The sequence below is a fragment of the Quercus suber genome, unplaced genomic scaffold (assembly GCF_002906115.3).
Source record: "Quercus suber isolate HL8 unplaced genomic scaffold, Cork oak 2.0 scaffold_115, whole genome shotgun sequence".
In the NCBI taxonomy this organism is placed as follows: Eukaryota; Viridiplantae; Streptophyta; class Magnoliopsida; order Fagales; family Fagaceae; genus Quercus; species Quercus suber.
The window spans coordinates 630,466-649,633 of NW_027069580.1; the positions used below are offsets into that span (position 1 = coordinate 630,466).

Sequence of the window (19,168 nt, forward strand, 5' to 3'; positions counted from 1 at the left end):
TGTAAATATTATTTTGCGAGGAACTAACTCATTATTTGTTGGTGTGCTAGGTGGGAAAAATATAAGCATAAATTACTTGCTTGGGGCATAAACTTTTCCCAAAATAGATTTTTCAAAAAAGTTTGCAACGTGATTCCCACCTTAGGGCCAAAATGTAATTGTGAAAATAGAGAAAGCTCAATAATTTTTTTTTTTTAAATCTTAAAGATTAATCAGATGTGTCACCCAATGAAAACGTGTAAACTACATAATTGGTCAAAACGGCTAGTCTGTCACCTGCAACCGGTTAGCAGTTCCATCTCCTGCGCACCCTAACACTCATTTCTGTTGAATATTCATCTGCCTTGACCGGTTGCCGGTCAAATAGAATAAAGTTATTTCTTAGTAAAGAGAATAATCAAATTTTCAATAAAATAAAATTAAAAAAAGCTTTTGGAAAGTCTCTAGCTGAAGCTTCCTCCAAATAAATCACAGATTGAAAACCCTAATTTTCCAGTCTCAGCTTTTTGCAGAGCGCCTTATTGTTTTCTGAGAAAACTTCTTTCAAGGTTTGAATATTTAATTCCTTAATTTTTTGTTTTTTTGTTTTTTATGATTCTGATACTGCATTATTGATTCACAAAGATTGTGTTTTTACGTGTGTTTGTGTGTGTGAATTATTCAACATAATCTACACAGGAAACCCATTAAAACCCATTTACAAAGATTCTTGATTTCTGGGTTTTTATTTTTTATGGTTTTGGATATGATTAAGCTGATAGCTTGATTAAGTTTGTGCATGGAAATATGTGTGTAGGTTTGGTTTGATATGTCTGCAAATTTTAAGGTAGTGTTTGAGGATTTATTATTGTTGGATTGGTTGTTTTATTAATGCTTTTCATGAATTCTGAAAGCATATAACATGTTAATAAGTAATAGTAATACAAGGTTCAGACAGATATGGTGTTCAAAGCTATCCATGTAGACAGAGGAAATTTTATATGTGAATTCGGTTTAGAAGGGTTTGTTGAAGAACATTTATTTATTTTAAATTATTTTCATGTTTGCTTTTTGATTAAGTCAAGTTTCTTTTTTTTGCTTGATACGAGATTGCTTTTGTGATAGTGATACCCATTAATATTCTTGTACTTTTTGTGGTTTATAAATATAAACATTTTGTTTATAGGATAACAATATTGGACTTTATATGTCTCTTTCTTCTTCTTTTTTTATCATCTTGAAATTGCCACGTTCCTAAGAGTGAGACACTTGGTTAGTAGTTAGATTGTGGGTTTCTCTTCAAACTCCTGGATTGTAATAATTTTTCTGAATCATGATCCATAGATATGATTGTTTGTAATAAGATAAAGCTTTAATGATTGATCTCTCACATTTAATGTTACAACTTTCACTTTTCCTGCTTTGTTCTCTATCATGTACTTACTTTTGCAGTCCTCACAATTTGAAGTGGATAAAGTGGAAGAATTGCCACCCCACCCCCCCCCCCCCAAAAAGAAAAAAAAAAGTTTAGTGGTCTAGTGCTGAAGCTCAATGTTTCATGTTCTTTTCTTTCTCTTTGAGTTTCTTCTGTAGGTCTATAATATAAGTGCATTTGTCAAGAGGTGAAGGAGAACAATCAGTTGTATTTTAGCTCTATTAGAGGCTACATGAATTTGTCAATGTCTCAGACTAGTAATGTAGTTTGTATAGTGCAATGAGTCCCAAAAGTCTACAGAGGGACATGGTTATTTCGTTTTCTCAACTAAAAAACAATCGTAGATAGTATAACAGTCTTGAAAGTAATAACTATGTAAACTTGTTAAAAATGTGTAAGAGCCTCATAGTATGCATATAATTTAATTAAATGAAAGTGAGATCTTTTACTAGTCTCCAGGCGAGTGTGGGAGACAGGTGGAAGATGTCGTTTTATAACTCTCTAAAGATATCTTTTCTTTGAACGGGACATTTTTGCAGTTTTTGGTCATCTTTCATTGCTAAGCTTGTCTGTCTACCGTATGGGGGAATTTGTAATATTTGTCAAACACAATAGAAATAGAAGCACAAAATAATTGAGGCCAGTAAATATTTCTTACATCTTTTTGTTTATTTTTTTTTCTTTTACCTGACATATCTGCCTTAATAGGATATCACATGGCTAGTGCTAATCATAAAAGTGAGCTTGAATGGATAGAGAGAGTCAGATCAGAGGGAGCTGTTCCACTTCTCGAGCCAGATAACTGTCCAAATGGCTGGGCTTCCCCGCCTGCAGACAAGTTCATGGTCAGAGGTCCAGAGTACTTCTCAACCAGAGTTAAAGTTCCCGCTGGTGAATATCTTCTAAAGCCTATTGGCTTTGATTGGATTAAAAGCTCCACAAAGATTAGGGAGGTCTTGAATGATCCAAACAACCGAGTTAGGAAGTTATCGAGGATGAGTTTCCAGAAGGCAATAAGCCTTTTGTCTGGGCTTTCAATCTACAAGTCCCAAGCAAGGAAAATTATAGTGCTGTGGCATATTTTGCTGCAGTCAACCCTATTCCGGAGGGATCTTTGATGGATCAATTCTTGAAGGGTGACGATGCATTTAGGATGTCTAGGCTTAAATTGATAGCCAACATTGTCAAGGGTCCTTGGATTGTGAGAACAGCAGTTGGGGAGCAGGCCATATGCATAATTGGGCGTGCACTTTCCTGTAAGTACTGTTTAGCAGAGAATTTCTTAGAAGTTGATGTAGATATTGGATCCTCCATGGTTGCAAGTGCCATAGTTCATCTGGCTATTGGTTACATCACAACACTTACTGTTGACCTAGCCTTTCTCATTGAAAGCCAAACGGAATCAGAGCTTCCAGAAAGACTATTAGGTGCTGTAAGATTTTCCGAGCTAAACCTTGCTTCGGCTCAGCCAATTGAATTGTTATCTGATAGAAGCGATGCTAATTTGCAGTCGTCTCTATCTACACGATTGTGGAAGTCAATTGGGCAGGGTTTTACCAACATTCTTCATCCTGGTGCTCAAGAAAGTGGCTCTAGCACTGGGTCAGTACATGCTAATGGGGGTGTCGATCAGGAAGACAGTCTCAAGGCCTGAAGAAATGGTAAGTGTAACAAATGATGATCACATCAATAACTTCTTCAATTTTGACTGTGTGAATGTAATAGAACTAACAATTTGGTTCTATGAAGCAAGCTCTACCAGATGCTTCCTAAAAACTTTTGACTCTTTTTATGTTGATGTGTGCACGAGTCTTTATGGATTTTGGGTTTTTTGAAAGAAGACCCCCCGCGCCCGCCCGGGGGGGGGGGGGGGGGGGGGGGCGGTGTTTACTATATAAGAAGTTTATAGGATTCTCAAAATATATATATATATATTATAGATACTTATCAAACACACACACACACACACAAAAAGTTTTAGATTTTGTGTTTAGGTTTCTTGTCTTTTGTAATTGTTTTATGGAATTTTCCATAGAGATATTTAGTTATCTACTCTAGATTTACCAGGGTTCTTTTGCAAATCTTCACAACAAGCTTTCTCAGTTTCCTTTTTGTAGGGAAAACTACAAGGAAATGTGTTATGTCTAGCTTGCATTTGTTGGCAATTCCATCTTTCTTGATCTTGATTGTTTTGTATTTACTAAAACAAATACAAAACTGGCTATCTAAATGTTTTCTTATATTGTTCATCTCCTCCTTTTGACCTTACATTTTTATGATTGATGACATAATATTCATTTGCAGATCAACAACAGCAAGGTGAAAGTGACATTTATGTTGACTCCTAGTCATGCCATCTGCTTCTCTTAAGTTATATCAGTCCCTTGGGTAAGTTGTATGACCATAGGCAAGTCCATTAGGCATCTTCTTCATTAGCAGGATTTTAGATTTATTGGCTTTAGGAATATGGTATAGTAATTGTTTATTGTTTATTGTTTAAAGCTAAGAAAGTATATAAGCCTACCCCAAAAAGAGAAAAGAAAAAAAAATTAAGGACAGTAGCATTTTCTTTTGTAATGGATTTTATCATAAGTAGAATTTATTGAATTCCATTCGATTAAATTGAAGCAAAATTGCTATTGAATTTTATTTGAGCTGGTTCCTAATTCAAATGATTTTTTTTTTTTTTTTTTTTTATTGTTTGCAATTTTTTTTTTTTTTTGAAAGGACAATTGTTTTGTTTTGACTATGCATGAATAGAGCAAGTCAGATCCACGTTTATTAATGTAAAACAGTGGTTCTGCAAGAAATTCTACTGCTATATTAGAACATTGAGCTTATCTATTGGTTTGTGTTTTGTCTAAGCCAGTCAGCATGTTATGCAAAGAGTTGTAGCTGAAAATTTTTGTTTCAGAAAAAGCCTAACGTAAAAATTACCTACAAAAAGCTAAACTTTTTTTTTTTTTTTTAATTCATATTTCTCAATGACCCAACATCCTTGTAACTCAACTGGTACCTCTTACTATTTTCAAATGAAACGTCAAGGTTCAATTTCCCCCCTTCCCCTAACTATAGAATTATTATTAAAAAATAAGAAATAAATTCTCAATGGGCTCTAATTCAAATGTTACCCTCTTCTTGTTAGTTGGGTGCATGCATATAATTGTTCTCTCTATTTGGCCTATTAATTTTATGTATGTCATTGTTGAGTTGTCTTATGGGAAATATGACTCGAAACTAGCTAAAGTCTATTAGCCAAAAAGTTGGATAATCCGTATTGGCGTCTTCCTGCTGTATATATTTCTTCGTTTTAATAAGATTTTTATTGTTTCAGTCGAGGGAAGAAAAAGGTGTTAAGTCGACATATCTAATGTATGCTCCATTAATATGCTTCACAACAAGTGTCGCATGTCATTTTTATTTTTTTTTGGGTAATTCAGCTTTTTATTTATAGAAATAAAACACAAATTACAAAGGAAAAACCCAAAATAAACTAGAAAGGGAAACCTCACTGCTACAGTAACCAAAAACAAAACTAACCATAAAACCAAAGTAAGCCAAAACAAATGGGAATGGCAAAGCAAAACACACTAACTACTGCACTGACAACTAAACAAAACATCTATAAGCACTGACAACTAAACAAAACATCTATAAGGCATTCCAACCAGTACCTTTAGTACAAAAGCACATAGACTAGCACTTCGGCAAAACACAGCAGCATAAGATTTCAAGGATCAAATTAAAATACTACTTGGATTAATCCCAATTACAACATATGATAGCATTCAAAACTGACTTCTTGAACTTGGTTTTAAACCCTAACCTAGCTTTGACATCCTTAATGATGTTTCTCTTTAGCTATTCTTCCATCCAAATTCTTTCTTCATGAACTATGGCATTTCTTTGCAGTCAAATATGGTAGACCGTTGCCCACCAAGCAAGTTTGCAAGCTATTACCCTCAACCCCTTCCCTTTTAACTCTCTAGGCCCCTAAGCAATCAAATCCTCCCACACAAACTGAGCATTTGAAACTAGACACAACTTCATCATGTCATCCCAAATTCTTCTAAAGAAGATATGATCTCTACTTTCAAGGCAATTTCTACAAAAAAACACATAAGCTATCACCCAAGTATCCCCACTTGGCCATTTTATTTCGTGTGGACAGTTTGTTGATTACAGCTAACCAACCAATAAACGAATGCTTCGGGATAGTTAAATGGAACCAAAGCAGCTTCCACCACTCAACTTCATTAGATTTATCTCTAATCTCAACATATGTTGCAGCATAAGTAAACTTCCCAGATTTATTAGCTTGCTAAAGGGCTTTATCCTCATCTTTAATCTCAACAAGAAATAGGAATAGTTACAAGGGCATTAGATCTAGCAGGCCTTCAGATCCATGTCTTATCTTTCAAACTAATAGAAACAATCTCACTTTTTTAGTTTGAGATGACAAAATGTTACTAATGGCGCTTAATCTCACATACCCACACTTATTTACAAACCTACTACAAAGAACTTGTGCTTTGACTTAGTACCAAAATGATTGTTTGATATGTTGATTGCTAGAGTCTTTGAAAACTATAGCTCTAGAGTCTAGCCGTCTAGGGCGAGTTAGGGGTGCCACTCTAGGATTGTCAAATAATAATTTAACGGCTTTGAGTTAGTGAGGTGAGATGGCTTCCATCATTTTACTTAAAAAAATAAAAAAAATAAAAAAATAAAAAAAAAACCAACATATGACACTTTATAATTAGTGGAGTATAAAATGAAACATCAACATTAATACAAAAGATTTTGGTTCCATTATGCTACACTAATCACATACATTTATCTCTCATCAAAAAAAAAAAAAAAAATCATGTACTATTATCTTGTTTCATGTCATTAAATAATGGTATTACAAGATATAAATGAATTTATTGTACATTGATTTTTTTTTTTTAAAATAATGAATGAACAGGTGACTTGTTTAGGCAAATGATGATGATCCTTAAAATAGAAAGGTATTTATTGTACATTAATCTTTTATAATGAATGAATGGGTGATAGGATAGTAGGGAGGCAGATGTAAAGATGCTAAATGACATAACATTTTCCTTTTTTTTCTTTTATTTATTTATTTATATATTTATTTTTGAGAATGACAACATTTTATGATTGACTAGGAATTAGGAGGTAACATGTAACTTATATGTTGATAATTGCAGTTTATAACTTAAACATGGCTTGAGTTAAAATGCTACAAACTTAACTTCAAAAAGGTTATGTGTTTTACAGTCTATTGAGAAGGTAGTATATATATTCCCATTTATTGTAATTTTACTTTGTTTTTGTTGGCCAAACCATTACGAAAACAAAGAAAACAAGAAACTAGTTACTTGTGATTACGGAAATCATACTGAATTCGTGTAAAAATTGAGAATATTATCAACAATAGACCTGAACAGTGTCTGCTAACACAACACGACAATAATAGTACATCATTCCACCTATAATGCATCATAATGCATCTTGTAAAATAGTACATCCCATTATATACATCATAATTCATAATGCATCATGTACATTCCACTATGTACATTCTATTATGCAATGTGGTATATCATTCCACTATGCAATATTCCACGATTTACACATTCAACCAAGCAAAAAGTCAAAAGACAAGACTTTGTATCATGCAAGTAAAAGAACAAAGTTTTACTATGAACAAATGTAGAGCATAGGCTTCCCAATATTATAAACACTAAGTTATGCCTTGATATATAATAATAATAATAATAATAATAATAATAATGCAATGTAGTGTATCATTCCATTGTGCAATATTCTACCGGTTATACTCTTGAGAGAGAGAGAGAGAGGCATTTTGGGGATTAGATCTAGAAAGGATGTGTCTCTTACAATATTATTGAAATTTCTGTTTTGCTTTTCTTTTTCTTTTTTTGAAGTAACATCTTGGGGTGTTTACTGATTTCATTTTATTTTTAATTTCTTCATCAAAGTTGGAGACGCTGCAAAAGCATTGCTACATAACATGTGGCTTGTTTCCTTGTTGGTAGATGTTTCTGATGTTTGTTTCTTAAATTCCACGACATTGTATCAATTTCCTATTGGTTCTCTTTCGTGATTTCCAGACAAAACGATGCCATTTTTGTGGTCCACAATTGTATGACACCATTTTTGTGGAATGGTGTTGCTTAGAGAGGCTTCACTTAACATGTAAAACAACATTATTTCATTAATCAAACGTATCTACCATCATGTCATACATATAAAACAGCACGCCTCAATGAAGTAAACCCAAAATCTTCTCTAGTAAATCCACGCTTTTGTAGTTTTTAAATGGTCGGACCAGTCTAAAGCTATGTTAGGCACAGCAACAAAATCCATTTTTTGCTCAGTTTCACCAATATCTTATATATATATATTGTCTTTTGCCTCATGTAATGCACACGAAAAATCGTGAAAAGAGTGATTTTTCAATAAGTATTAATAAATAAAAATGTTCAATAAAAAAATTTGTTGAAAATATTAGCCATTGTAGTTAAATTAGACTTGATCATTTTAAAAAAAAACAAATGGATTACTTTAATCCAATAAGAAAACTAGGAATTCTTATAGAATTTAACTGACAGATAACAATTTACTATTTTTACTACTCAAAAAATTAAAAAACAATTGATATAATGTTAATGGAGAAAAATATGGTTTTAAAAGTTTGCGCGACAACATAAGGAGTGTAACTGAAGTCATGGTTTATGCTTTTGCCCTGGCTGGTCCATAACTCTCAGCCGACACCATTTTGATGACATTTATCTCTATGAAGATGAACTTTCTTTTATGTATAACATGTATAAAGTTGCTAATTTTGTTGGTAAAAGATTTGCATAATTCAGGAAAATCCTATGTTTAAGACAACATAAGAAAGCTATTCGTCTTACATATAAACTACCAACTTTAGGCCTCTTCAGAACCATCTTTGAAAGCAAAGTAGATCATTAACTTTTATTGCCTTATTTACGACATCAAAATTAAATTATCAGCATCACAAATTTACAATGTTCTTCATGAGTAATTATTCTAGAGTAATTATTCAGGATTCTGAGTGCAAAACTTTCTCCTCTTACATAATATTAGATCCCACTAATTCAATTTGGGTGAGAGGAAAGAGCATTGTTCTTGAAATATTGTATAAATTTTCATCCTTCACCAGTCCTCTTTTCCACTGTTAATCATGTCTTAACTTTTAAGTCATAGCTAAGACGATTACCATCATTTCCTGCAACAGCAAAGGCTCTGTCAAAAGCATTCTGGAAGTACTTCTCATGTTCTTGGAACCAAAAATAGGTTTATGCATACTCTTTAAGACAATTGAAGGCAAAAGAAAGGAGGGGAATTGTGACATTAATAACAATAATATGCATCTTCTCAGATAAGGTCTACATCAAAGATTCAAGTGGAAGAATAACTTTGTCAATTGGGCTGTTTAGGAGCATGCAAGCTCTCCAATCTATTTCCGCGTTAAAGGTTCAATCTTATTTAAGTAATTATACCAAAATGGTAAAAGGAGGATTTATCTGGTGATTGCATTTCAATTAATCAACAACTCAAAAAGTATTTGAAAATGCAGTAACCTCAAAGTAGACTAATTCATGAATTCAAATAGCACAAATCATTAACTTGAAGTTTTATATGGATTTCAGAGGAACAGTCCTTTCCACCATATCCTCCTGTCTTCACAGAGAAGGTGGAAATTTTGAGCTGGGAACAGAACAGAACAGGTTGCAGCTGGAATTAATCAAGGGTTTATATTTTCAGCAAGAATTTGTCCACAGAAAAATTTACTAGATGTTTTAAATAACAAATCTGACACTTAAGGCTTCTCTACAGTAAATAAATTCAATCATCACCCCGCTGCCACAAAAGCTTTCCTTGCAAAGATATCCACAAGATTGCTCCATTGTGAAGCACATAAAGGCAAAACAGTTATCAGTCACCCAGGTCACGCCATGAGTCACCAACAGAATCAAACAGCCATTGCCAAATCAAAGCTTGATCACACAAGTTCCAACAGAAATGCTTCAAGGATAGCACCACCAAAAAATTTATGCCAAACCATATGATTTGGCAAGGTCAAATAAGCAGAGAGTGGCCAGACTGCTGGTTCATTGTCATATAACCGGATATGTTTTGAAGTTTCATTTTACCCAAATAGCATGCCATGTGTAACTCAATATGATACGACCTCTCAACCTAATCTACAAAAAATAAAAAATAAAAAATAGATAATAAAAAAAGGGCATGGCTCTCTGTCTTTAGGCTTCTTAATTGTATAAAAGACCTAATACAAATGCATGGTCAATGTCATAAACAAATTCCTTTCATTTCTTAGAGAAAACATTATAAAAGACCTACTACAAATGCACAGTCAATGTCGTAAACAAATTCCTTTCATTTCTTAGAGAAAACATTTGCAACAGAATATGGAGGATATTAACTAAACAGAGCTACAATTTATAATTGAACACAATGAATTTTGCAACTAAGTGACAATGAACAAGAGTCTTCTGTACGGCATTGAGTAGCACAAACATGCACCTGCCAATTAAATAGGTTGAAGAGTAGCACCCGAAACTTGCATTACCTTAGGAGATAACAATACAATATGGTTGCAGGAACCATGGACATATTAGCATTTTCATGTGTAGTTGTCTAGTCTGACAAATCAAAATCAAGCAATAAAAAAATTCTGAGTGAGCCAATCCCACATCAATAAGATATGATAAGATCTAGACTAGAAATTACACAATTTCAGCATCTCCAACAGGTAAAGAACTCATTTGCAAGGTCCTACCATTACCTGATGCCATAAACCTCACAGATGGCAAGGAAGGATCTGTAACAGATTCAATCTCAAGAAAGTTGAAATCACAAGCACCAGATCGCTTCAAACTGAACACAAACATAAGCGCTGTCCATCCCAACATAGAAACTCCCCAGTAGTTGTTCATCCCATGAATCAAACCCCATGCAATAGCATACCCAGCAATGATTCCTGATAAATGCCCAAGAAAACTTGCTTGTGGAACAATAATTGAAGTAAAAATGAGTGACTCAAAAATAAGCAGAGAGTGGCCAGACTGCTGGTTCATTGTCATATAACCGGATATGTTTTGAAGTTTCATTTTACCCAAATAGCATGCCATGTGTAACTCAATATGATACGACCTCTCAACCTAATCTACAAAAAATAAAAAATAAAAAATAGATAATAAAAAAAAGGGCATGGCTCTCTGTCTTTAGGCTTCTTAATTGTATAAAAGACCTAATACAAATGCATGGTCAATGTCATAAACAAATTCCTTTCATTTCTTAGAGAAAACATTATAAAAGACCTACTACAAATGCACAGTCAATGTCGTAAACAAATTCCTTTCATTTCTTAGAGAAAACATTTGTAACAGATTATGGAGGATATTAACTAAACAGAGCTACAATTTATAATTGAACACAATGAATTTTGCAACTAAATGACAATGAACAAGAGTCTTCTGTACGGCATTGAGTAGCACAAACATGCACCTGCCAATTAAATAAGTTGAAGAGTAGCACCCGAAACTTGCATTACCTTGGTAGATAACAATACAATATGGTTGCAGGAACCATGGACATATTAGCATTTTCATGTGTAGTTGTCTAGTCTGACAAATCAAAATCAAGCAATAAAAAAATTCTGAGTGAGCCAATCCCACATCAATAAGATATGATAAGATCTAGACTAGAAATTACACAATTTCAGCATCTCCAACAGGTAAAGAACTCATTTGCAAGGTCCTACCATTACCTGATGCCATAAACCTCACAGATGGCAAGGAAGGATCTGTAACAGATTCAATCTCAAGAAAGTTGAAATCACAAGCACCAGATCGCTTCAAACTGAACACAAACATAAGCGCTGTCCATCCCAACATAGAAACTCCCCAGTAGTTGTTCATCCCATGAATCAAACCCCATGCAATAGCATACCCAGCAATGATTCCTGATAAATGCCCAAGAAAACTTGCTTGTGGAACAATAATTGAAGTAAAAATGAGTGACTCAAATGGTGCAAAACTAATGGGAAGCGAAAGAAACCCGAAAAGGTCCAACTTTGAAGAAGGTTGTTTCACAGCAAGAATCGTCATCCACCCAAAAACAACACAAGAATATCCAACAGCTGTCACTCTCCGAAAATACTCGACCTTGAACCTTTGGATCAGTACATGGTACATCCCCAAAACTAACACGCCTGATAACACAACCAAGACAAGTGTATACTGAAGATAATATGCCACACCAAGGCCCATATTCCCTAACTGTTCCACTACTCCAAGACTCCAAAGTGCACTCATATTAAAAACAAGATGAAGAACACTTATATGAGAAAATGCTGAGGTTATTATCCTCCAATGGTGCCCTTCAATGGAGGTTTCATAACTCAAACCCACATGTGAATAACCAATATTTTTCTTCTGTATGTAAAACCATATTGCACTACATATTCCTATAACACAACTTGTGGCAGGTTTTTCCAAGATCTCATAGAGCAAAGGCTTCCCCATCTATAACAACCCCTTTTACTTTCTCTTTTTCTCTCTCCACAATACTTCAAGCTAAATTACATAACAATGACAAATAAATTTTGGTACAACAAAACTTGAAATAGAGCTTCTTCAAAGCCTCACAATAAAGGGCTTTGTAGAAAACTTAGAAATCCTTCATATACATGTAAAACCCAACTCAAAGTTCATCAATTTTAAGAGACCCAGATCGAGAAAACCCCCAAATACATGAAAATTTACACACCCCAATATTCAAATGGACCAAAAGCACCAATCTGAGAACTGGGTTTGTTGAAAATCAATCCAAAAACTTATCTTTCTCAGTGAATCTCCAAAAAGGTACACAAAAGTTTCATGTACAACAATGTAAAAAAAAAAAAAAAACTCGATTCAGATTTCTGTTTCAATGGTGATTATATGAATAAGGGTTTTCTGGATCAAATAAGCAAGGAATTAGGGTTTTGATGCAGAAAAGGCTCACCTTTTGGCTCCAAATCGATTCGAGTTCTTCGTTGGCACTTCGAGTTTCCGGGACTTTCTAGTTTCTGCACCATATCTAAATAAAATATATGAACTTGCAAACGTTAAATTATGAAAATTACTAAAATGTCCTTCATTTGTTTTATTTTACTATATTTTATTACTTTTTTTGGGCTAAAAAACAAAGAGTGAATTTTTTTTTTTTTTGGGTTGAGAAGAGAGTGATTATTTATTAATATGGGTTTAAACTTTAAAGATTTTGGTTGTGACAAGAGTTTTGTAGGTCAAATGCTTTTTTTTTTTTAATTTTTAATTAGTCCTCTTTTTTATTAACATTTAATTAGTCCTCTTTGATATATGTTAAAAAAAATACTTTTTTTAAAGCTAAATGATAGGGAAAAAAAAAACACTTAGATAAGGGTTTAAATTGCACCGAATCTTAATAAAAAAAATTAAAAAAAATTCAAATTGTACTTATCTGAGAGAGTCTTTCCATTGTAAAAATTAGAGTTTATTGGATTTATGTGTACTGTGCAAAATTTTTTAGCTAAATGAGAAAATATGCAAATTTCAATATTGGTGTTGTCAAAATACAAGTAAAAGAAGAGAGAGAAACTGACAAATCTGACATAATTTTGGTATAGATGTTGCCGAAATTCAAGGAAAGGTGGAGGAAGAAACTGACATCAATTTCGTCAATTGGATTGGCAAAATTCTATTGTCATTTTGCTTGCCGAAATTCAATTGTCATTTTGCTTCTGTTAGATTCTTTTTTTCGTTAGTTTTCCGTTTGGTTAGTTTTTTATAGTTTATTTTTGTTTAAAAAATAAAGATAAGCAACCCAGGGGGATTGAACCCTTGAGCAAGGGTTATTCCACATAAGAAGCAGCCAGCAAACTACCACACAACCTATTCTTCTAAAACTGACAGAGATTTCAAGTTTTCAAAAACACAAAAAAAAAAAAACACACACAGACACACACATGTTTTTTTTATATACTTTCCAAAAATTGATAGTTATGATAACAAGAATGGTAAATTGAAATTATAGGTCATCCACGATGATGTTAAAATTAATTAATATTAACTAAATAAAAATAACAGTTTTGTAAAAACTAGTAACCTTAATTAAAAAGAACAAAATTTAGTTACAAAATGAGTTGTAACTTAAGGTTATAACCTTATTTAATAAATTTTTATTAGAGGTGAATTTTGACAAATTCATCAATGGAATTACATCTTCTTATATTCTCTATACTTGCAAAAATTTTAGAAAATTAAAGATCAATAGCTATATCATCAATAAATTATTTAAATTGCAAATTTTTGTAGTTTAAAATTATGCATAAAATATAAACTTATAGATCATATAGTAAATAATATTAGACTAACACAAAATTTGACATGTGTATTAAAAGCATAAAGAACATACAATTCAACGGTTAGATTATCAAAATATGTTGTAATATTTATTTTATTGAGTAAGCCCACAACCAATTTTGTAACTAAACTTTGTCCAATTAAAAAATTATCGAAAAAAATGAATATTTTACAAACATATTACATGAATTAAAAAAGAAGATGATATTGTTAATATTTTTCAATTTAAGATAAATTTTGTTATTTATTTATATTATTTTTATAGTATATCATAAGAATTTTTTTAGTAATCAAAGTTGGCAATACAAGTCATACTTGCATGATGTGTCTTGAGTTGTATAACATAATTTTTCCATAACTTTTTTTTTTCTTTTGAAAATTCATATGGCTCATTATAAATAGATTAAAATTGGTAATATAGTTTAAATTTTTGGAAAATAATATTTGTAGGGACTCAATTTGGATTGGACCTAGAGTATGAATGGGTTTTCAGCCCAACAAGCCCAAACAATAAATTTTTAGAGCATGAGTACAAGAACTAGTACTGTTTGACAAGAAAGGTTATACTCATCACATAATAAGGGATATTTTAGGTTAATTCAATGAGAAAAACTCTCTTCGGCTCTCTTTCAGTTCGTCTCCCTTTTCTTTTTTTATGGACCATCCTCCTTATTCCATTCGTTTCTATGTTATATACTCCGTTTTCTCCTCCATTTCCATCGTACACGTGTAGTTCTTATCTTGGGAGCTCCTTTCTATCCCATCCAGCACCTACCGGAACTTTTGCTCAGTGGCCATAAAGCTGCTTAGTCACTGTTCAGGTATCACCTCCACATTAATGTGGCCAGAGGGTTAGCTGGAAAGCATTTAATGTGGAGGTGATGGCCTTGGAAGATATTTGCTACCTTCCCCGACTCCTCCTTAGGTTTATACCCAATTTCCAGTTCAGATACAACTTTGCGAAGTCTCCTAAATAAAATGAAAGTTACATTCACCTAAGACTTTAGTGTCCTCAGACTTTGGTGTCCTCGGACGTGCGTTATGCCGCTGTATACAATATCCACTCCTTTCTCCTATATTATCCATTTAATAATAATAAAATTTTTTAGGCTATCCTCAGATAACTAAGCGTCCTCGGATTGGGCCGTTGGGCCCCGAGCCCACTTCTGAGAATTACTATATCTTTTTAACTAATAGACCCCACAATAGCCCCTCAAAATCTCGTTTTTTGTCACCTCGGGAAAAAGGGAGATTTTGATATCCAGCCTTCATTTATTTTGTAGGTTTCCCCCGCTTTTAGAATGTCTTTTTGCTTGCCCAAGGCACGTTCCTGACGTTTCGGCGTCAGGAGCACGCCATTATTAAATAATGACTGCTCTGTTATCCCACACGTTCAACGACCTGATGCAAATCTAACGGTGGGGGATCCTTTGCATTTATGGACGGGGTTTTTCCCGCTCCCCCTTTCTGTGCCCTTATAAAGTGCCTTTCAAATCAAATCTTTTTTCAGTTACAAATTACTCCGTCTCAGCACATATTCATTGAATCTGTCTCTCTCTCATAACTCCACGCTTTCATAAATACTAAGAGCCCGTCCGAGGAGCTTATTTTCCAAACCTGTAAGTTTCCTTAACCTTCCCCAGTTTTCCATCTTCTGTATCAGTTTTTCTTTACTGCTGTTAAAAAATTGGTAGATTTAAGTATCTAGTTGATTCCGAGGAGCAAATAGAATCATTTAGGGCTAAGTATAGGATTCCCTCAACAGTGGGTATGAGATACGCTTCCCCTCAATCTTGGTTGCATGATAGAGAAACGGGGGAGTTAGTCATCCCCATGATAGCTTTTATCGAGGGAGGGATGACTATACCAATGGGTAGTCTGACGAGAAGTTACCTCAGGTTCTTCAGATTATCTCCCACACAGTGTGCCTCGAATATGTTCAGGGTGCTTGGGAGTATAGAGGCTTTGAACGCCTCGTACAATTTAGGTTTGACCCATCACGATGTGAACTGGGTATATAACCTCAATAATTTGAAGGATCAGGGATATTACCTTAAGTCTAGATACCCTGCCGTAAGATTGATCCAGTGCCTCCCTACCTCAAACAAGGGTTTAAAAGACGATTTCCTTATTTTCTCTGGGGGGTGGCACGATGGTTTGCCTTATCCGACTGAAGAGGGACAACCAGGTGGGGTTCCTAGGATGTACGCCCTTTATAAGTCAGATTAAATTTTTAATTGAAGCTGTTTTTATTTCTAACAGAAATTTCCTTTTATGTTTTAATTATTTTGCAGACAAGCGCGCCACTAGGCGTAATTTCAGGCTGATCAATAGGGAGAGCCTAGATAGAATCCTTCGATCCGAGGTGTATGTGAATCCCTCCGATGGCCAATTAAGAGCAGCACACTTAATACTCAAGTACGACCCTGTTTCAAAAGCCTTTCAGGCTCCCAAGTATGTGATAAAGGCAAAAGATCCTCGGCTCCACCGTATCAGTGTAGCCTTTGAGGGATTCATTGTTCCCGAGGGTACCCCCATTCCTGAAGGTGCACCCTTCACCGAACCATCGCCTAAGGCCATTCCTTCTGTAGGAGCTTCATCATCACGCTCCGTTCCCCAAGAAGTGAGAGAGGGAGAAGAAGAAAAAGAAAAAGAGGCCAAAGAAAAAGAAGAAGAAGAAGAAGAAGAAGAAGAAGACATCTCGGGAGGACTTGTAGAGTTGCCTGATTCCACCGACGAATTCGAAGTTTTTAACCAACCCTAATCTCCTGAGGTGACCTCTAAGAAAATGGTTATCCAAAGGAGAATCCAGAGGAGTCTGAAAGACGTTATCGAAGGTCAGTCTGGCAAGGTGGTAGAAAAGCAAGTTCGGGTCAACCCTCCACCTCTCCCTCCTCTGCCTCCTCAGTCACCCCAACCAACCGTGATCGAGCCCAGTGATCCGAAGAGGAGGAGAGAGCCGAAGGGCAAAGAAGTGACGGACGCAGGGAGGACTCACACTACCCGTGAGGGTGAGGACCAAAGAGCTGCTAAGCAGCAGAAAACAAGTCATGGGTCACAGCGAGGGGTGGATAAGACAACCACTCAGTCCTCGGAACCTGAGGCTTGGCTCCCAGCCCCTATGCTCAATGAGAGGCCTCTGAGGGAGGATGCTTCAATTAGGTACTTTAGTGACGGACTTGGGTGCCGAGTCGCCTCAGCATTAGAGGAAACACTTCTTCTTCCCAAGGACATGGCCGAGCTGAGAGCGATCAAGAGAGACGAGGCCTTTCAAAATACCAAAAGATATTTGGGCATGGTACGACGCTTTTACCGTTACATTTTTATTATTATTTATTATATTTTTTTTTTGTTGCGTATTTCTAACTCCTTTTTCTCTAGGCCGTTCAAGTCACTTTCAGGCTGGAGGAGATAGCCGAATCCTACCACCAGCAAATAGACTAGGAGAGGAAGAAAAAGATAACAGCTGTGCGCACATTGAATGCTTCCGAGCAAAACATTGTGCAGCTGAAGAAGAAGTTAGCAGCTGAGGAAAGCGCTCGAAAAAGTGCTGACTCAGCTCTGGAGGGGTTCCAAAGACAGGCCGAGGACCAAGGGCGGCTTCTGCGTGACGCCAATGCCCAGCTAACAACCTCTAAGGAACAGGTTATGGCCTTGCAGAAACAACTAGAGAAAGTCCAGAAGCTCAGAGATCAGGCTGAGAAAGCCAAAGCCGAGGCTGAAAAAGAAAGAGACGTCGCTGAGCAGCAGGGTTACAATGTGGGCGTTATCGAGACAGAGGACACTTTCCGAGCTGAGGTGCCCGTCGTGTGCCGGGAGTATTGTGCCTTGACCTGGCAAGAGGCTCTCGACCGAGCTGGAGTTGAATCCTCATCAGAGTTGAGGAAACCTGAAAATATTTACTTCCCCCCAGCTATTCGGGCCTCCACTCCCTCTACTCCACAAGGGGAGGTACCTTCTACTGTTGCTGAGCCACCCAAGGAAGTTCAGACTCAGGGTCCTCCCTCACTCAATCAGCAGGAGCAGTCACAAATGCCTGGAAAAGTAAAGGATCTATTCTCGGCCAAAGAAGTAGCAGGGCCCAAAGACGGAGCGGCCTCTCACACTTTTGAACAGGCCTTAGCCTCAACCACCCTGCCTGCTGGAGAAGCTTCCATGGCACAGGAAAATGACGTTCCTCCTGAGGTAGCTGGCAAAGCCCCTCCCAAGCTCTAAATAAAGTTAGCCAAATAGTTGCTTGTAGTCAAATTCCTTTTAGTGTCCTTTTTATCTCATTTTTCCTTCTTTCTTTTTTTTTTTTTTTTTTTTAAATCCTTTTAAGGATGTTCCTGGTTGCAAAGCGTAGTTCTTTTTGGCAAGTTATAAGAGATATTTGGGGTTTCGTTTATTACCTATATAATTTCATGTATGATTGCTCTTCATTACTTACGTTTGTTTATCTACTTTTCTTATGATCTCAGACTGTAAAAAGGATGAAAGTTAACATTATAGGGAAGAATCATAACTTTATACCCAATTATTGAGAACTCAAAACAGGCTATAATAGTGACCTCCGCGGCCTTATAAAGGCTCCCTGTAGCATTCATTAGAAAAGTATACGTACCTAGGATAGCATTTTTACATTTCATCCAGAGGGGTATTGATCCCCTTGAAACGCTTTAAGTGATGCTCATAGCATTTACTTCGATATGCATCTCTAGTCACACGAACCCCTTTCAGAAGACCTAGATTCCAACTAAGTTTGATGCCTAAATAGTTTGTTATAGCTTAGTTTCTGTTTAATACTTACATTCATAGTGTAATAATTTCCACTAAGTTGTGGTCCGAGGACCTGACATAACTTAGCTTCTGTTTAATACTTCCATTCATAGTGTAATAATTTCCACTAAGTTGTGGTCCGAGGACCTGACATGATTTCGTTTCTGTTTAATACTTCCATCCATAGTGGGATCTGATGGTAGCCTTGAAAGGCGTCCAAGAAACTCATCCGAGGATGCCCACTATAGCATCCACCAACTGATCTATACGGGGCATAGGAAAAGGGTTCTTTGGGCACGCTCTGTTAAGATCCGTGAAATTAACACACATACGCCACTTTCCATTTTTCTTTTTCACTACGACTGTATTGGCCAACCACTGAGGATAAAATACCTCCTTGATTGCCCCAGCCTGCTTTAACTTGGTCACCTCATCTTTAATAGCCTCGACGTGTACCTTGGACGGACGCCGAGGTGGTTGTTTCTTTGGAATACATGAGGGGTTGACATTCAGATGATGACAATAC

At 35.5% G+C, this 19,168-nt stretch overlaps 3 protein-coding genes, 1 long non-coding RNA gene and 1 other non-coding gene across 8 annotated transcripts; 2 read left to right on the top strand and 3 right to left on the bottom strand.

The window, feature by feature from the left end:
* The first annotated feature begins 327 nt into the window (after positions 1-327).
* LOC112028362 (protein ENHANCED DISEASE RESISTANCE 2) lies at positions 328-4,063 on the top strand. The gene is given in 4 exon segments (XM_065775575.1): positions 328-548; positions 2,123-2,398; positions 2,401-3,075; positions 3,719-4,063. Coding segments are annotated over 2 exon segments (936 nt in total). The 5' UTR covers positions 328-548; positions 2,123-2,130; the 3' UTR covers positions 3,069-3,075; positions 3,719-4,063.
* A 4,338-nt stretch (positions 4,064-8,401) lies between these two features.
* On the bottom strand, positions 8,402-12,658 carry LOC136068433 (uncharacterized). Its single transcript, XR_010629790.1, has 2 exons — positions 12,506-12,658; positions 8,402-8,702 (listed from the first exon to the last, which is right to left on the bottom strand). It is a non-coding gene; the product is annotated as an uncharacterized LOC136068433 (long non-coding RNA).
* Positions 9,077-10,537, bottom strand: LOC112028313 (uncharacterized). Its single transcript, XR_010629789.1, has 2 exons — positions 10,284-10,537; positions 9,077-9,681 (listed from the first exon to the last, which is right to left on the bottom strand). It is a non-coding gene; the product is annotated as an uncharacterized LOC112028313 (transcript).
* LOC136061191 (RHOMBOID-like protein 13) lies at positions 10,568-12,524 on the bottom strand. Of its 4 annotated transcripts, none has more exons than XM_065775577.1 (2): positions 11,268-12,524; positions 10,568-10,664 (listed from the first exon to the last, which is right to left on the bottom strand). In XM_065775577.1, exons 1-2 carry the CDS (start codon positions 12,022-12,024, stop codon positions 10,660-10,662), a joined length of 762 nt encoding a protein of 253 aa, XP_065631649.1. In that variant the 5' UTR covers positions 12,025-12,524; the 3' UTR covers positions 10,568-10,659. The 4 variants fall into 4 exon arrangements, with proteins under 4 accessions (XP_065631649.1, XP_065631651.1, XP_065631650.1 ...); XM_065775579.1 differs by having other exon boundaries at positions 10,640-10,659; XM_065775578.1 differs by lacking the exon at positions 10,568-10,664 and adding an exon at positions 10,770-11,124.
* A 4,014-nt stretch (positions 12,659-16,672) lies between the features above and the next one.
* LOC136068449 (uncharacterized) lies at positions 16,673-18,099 on the top strand. Its single transcript, XM_065775602.1, has 2 exons — positions 16,673-17,182; positions 17,392-18,099. Exons 1-2 carry the CDS (start codon positions 16,673-16,675, stop codon positions 18,097-18,099), a joined length of 1,218 nt encoding a protein of 405 aa, XP_065631674.1.
* The last annotated feature ends 1,069 nt before the right edge of the window (positions 18,100-19,168 follow it).

Bases quoted from the DNA above. Each gene is read 5' to 3' on its own strand.
- LOC136061191 (XM_065775576.1), bottom strand. From the start codon at position 12,024: ATGGGGAAGCCTTTGCTCTATGAGATCTTGGAAAAACCTGCCACAAGT.
- LOC136068449 (XM_065775602.1), top strand. From the start codon at position 16,673: ATGGTTATCCAAAGGAGAATCCAGAGGAGTCTGAAAGACGTTATCGAA. The intron at 17,183-17,391 runs GTACGACGCTTT...AACATTGTGCAG, and splicing joins CCAAAAGATATTTGGGCATG to CTGAAGAAGAAGTTAGCAGC.